Source organism: Aplysia californica, unplaced genomic scaffold, assembly GCF_000002075.1.
Source record: "Aplysia californica isolate F4 #8 unplaced genomic scaffold, AplCal3.0 scaffold00267, whole genome shotgun sequence".
NCBI classification, from domain to species: domain Eukaryota; kingdom Metazoa; phylum Mollusca; class Gastropoda; order Aplysiida; family Aplysiidae; genus Aplysia; species Aplysia californica.
The window spans coordinates 507,792-510,600 of NW_004797537.1; the positions used below are offsets into that span (position 1 = coordinate 507,792).

At 42.0% G+C, this 2,809-nt stretch overlaps 1 protein-coding gene across 1 annotated transcript in view; it reads left to right on the forward strand.

The window, feature by feature from the left end:
• Positions 1 to 2,809, forward strand: part of LOC101860581 (cystathionine gamma-lyase) — a gene marked incomplete in the record, with an annotated part of 20,944 nt that overhangs the window by 14,230 nt on the left and 3,905 nt on the right. The window contains 3 exon segments of the mRNA XM_005101002.2: positions 174 to 269; positions 1,030 to 1,141; positions 2,472 to 2,620. Coding sequence (XP_005101059.2) covers positions 174 to 269; positions 1,030 to 1,141; positions 2,472 to 2,620 — 357 coding nt within the window.

The following is a 2,809-nucleotide window of genomic DNA, read 5'->3' on the forward strand; positions in this document are numbered from 1 at the left end:
ACCCGCAGCTTGCACTGTATGCTTCCGCGGAAGCTGAGAATGTTTCTGAGTGTTCTCAGGGGGTCTGCTGGGGTAATAATAGTTGTAAAGCGCACAGAGCATGCTCATGAGCATGGATATGCGCTATATAAATGTTATTATTATAAATTATTATTATCTCCCTTCACCTGCAGGTCTCGGAACATCCTTATTGGAGTGGACGGGACGTTCGCAAGTCCTGTTCTACAACATTCTATCCAGCTAGGAGTTGACTTTGCAATGCATAGTAGGTAAGTGTGTATCTCATAACTAAGATCAACTTCATTCGAAGCTTGCGACACCTAAAGAAACTAAGGTTGGGTTGTTGGTTTTTGTTTTTTTGTTTTTTTGTTTGGGGGGGGGGGTATCATGTGCATTCTGAATGAGTGTGTGTTATGAAGTAGCAAGATCCAGCAACTACTGGGCTTCCTCGATAAGGTATACTATGTGGTGCCACATTCTCTTACTGATGTGCCAGATCTGAAGCAGACATCGGCAGTCATAGCTTGTCTTGTATTTCTTTGCTCTGATGCTCTCAAAAGACTTTTGTATTAATAATTGTGAGGCAGCGCAGTGGAATCAGGCTCTCGTCAAAATAATCAAAGTGAAGAAACTTGCATTTTTCCACAGCTTTGTGAACTTTTTTCAAATTTTTGTCTTTAAAGCTCAACACATTTCATGCCCATAAAAGAACTCATTTCTGTTTGGAATATTCTGAAAAACGTTGATTAAAGGCACAAAAAATGTACATTTTCAGTTTTCACGGACTCTTAAGCTAAGGAAATAACTAGTCTTTGAAGGCCATTTTCTCACTAATTTTACCTCTGAAATCAATGCTTTTCAGAAAAAATCCACTCAGAAATTAATTCTTTAATGGTCATGAAAGGTGTTTAGACAAAAAACAAAAATTTGATAAAAATTCACAAACCTGTGGAAAAATGCAAGTTTCGTCACTCTGATTATTTTGACGAGAGCCTGATTCCACCACGCTGCCTCACAAATTTTCCCCAGCACAAAATACATGGGAGGTCATTCGGACCTTATCGCCGGATGTGTGACCACAAGAACTGTTGACCAATGGCGAGCGTTGAAACATATCCAGGGCACGCTGGGTAATATGCTGGTAAGTGGACAGGCTGGAGTCACAAATAGACTCTCATGTCTTTTCCTGGTCTTATTAGGCCGAGCTCATATTTTCAACGGTAAAGTCATCTGCATATGCTCAGTTGGTCAATGTTTGTGTGTGTGTGTGTGTGTGTGTGTGTGTGTGTGTGTGTGTGTGTGTGTGTGTGTGTGTCGGAAGGGGGGGGGTGGGGGCTGATGGAGAGAAAAATTGTGTTTTCTGAAGAAAATAAAACACGTTTGTGTTTGCTCCAAATCCTATGGAAAGACCATGTGGAGTCAGGGCATCCTGGCCTCAATATAAATGAAGGGGAATAATATTATGACAATCCGATGTTATGGTGTACGATAAAAACGTTTCATTTCACAGACACATTATACTTTCAGTTCAGTTTTTAGTTTTAGTAGAGGTTTCACGGCGCTCGCAACTGCTTAAGGTCATATGAGCGCCAGAAGATTAGAGGTGTTACAAGAGAGTAACGAACATAAAAAAGAAGGAGGGGAGATAAGGACGATAGATGTCTGATAGGAAAGAAGAAGCAAACCACACCAGAGCACCCGCCAATCATCCACTTTATACTTTTAAAAGGTTTAATTTTCTACCAGCAGCACTATAGATAACTTATTGCAAATGAATGACTGATTTTGTTGTTTTAAGATCTGTTAAAAGGCTGGCAAAAGTTGAATGACAAAGTGACATAAGTCGGCTAAGCAAAGCAATAGGATAAATCTACATTCAGTGCCTCTTTTACCTGACGAATACCGCTTTTCAAAAAATAAATTATTTAACCAAAGATCGTACATAGGCATTATCGTATATTCTAGATCTAGACTTTTTTGGTGTGTCTAATAAGATGATCTTTTTGAGAACGACCTGCAGCACGCACTGTATGAGTGCCCGAGGGGGGAAGCCTAGACGGTCAGAGATCTGCTACCTGTGGACCTGGACAGTGGGTCCCTATCTCCTGAGGGCTTGTACTCGGCTGTGTGGCATGATAGTATAAGAACATATAGGGGGAAGCCTAGGGGAAGCACATCGAGGCCCACTTATGGAGAACAACGCGAGACCAGGCCCGGATGTACTCTGGACGAGGTCACACGAGGTTGCCGTTTACCTGTGTGCCTGCGGCAGACTGCCACCCTCCTAAAGGAGGCCAGCCAGAAGAAGAAGAAGAAGAAGATCTTTTTGAGGGAAAAAAAATACGGAAAACCATACAGTGCATCAGGGTTTACAAAAATAACAACAAAACAACAACAACAACAACAACAACAAATCCAACTGGGGAATTTTAAAAATCCCAGAATACAATAATATGTATCATATAAAACAGCAGACAGTTAATAACAGCACAGCTTCCCCGCAGTCCCCTCACGATGCAAGCCTGCTGTTGCGGGGCCTGAAGACACTGCCCATGCGCATGGAAAGGATCAGCCAAAATGCCCTGAAGGTTGCCACTTTCCTGGAGAATCATCCAAAGGTGTGTAAAGTAAAGGCTAACTTGTCATTTGAAAGTGGATACCTGTAATGTTATAATGTGTGTGTGTGTGTGTGTGTGTATGTGTGTGTGCATGTGTGTGTATGTGTGTGCATGTGTGTGTGTGTATTTGTGTGCGTGCGTGTGTGTGTGTGTGTGTGTGTGTGTGTGTATGTGCGTGTGTGCGTGTATGT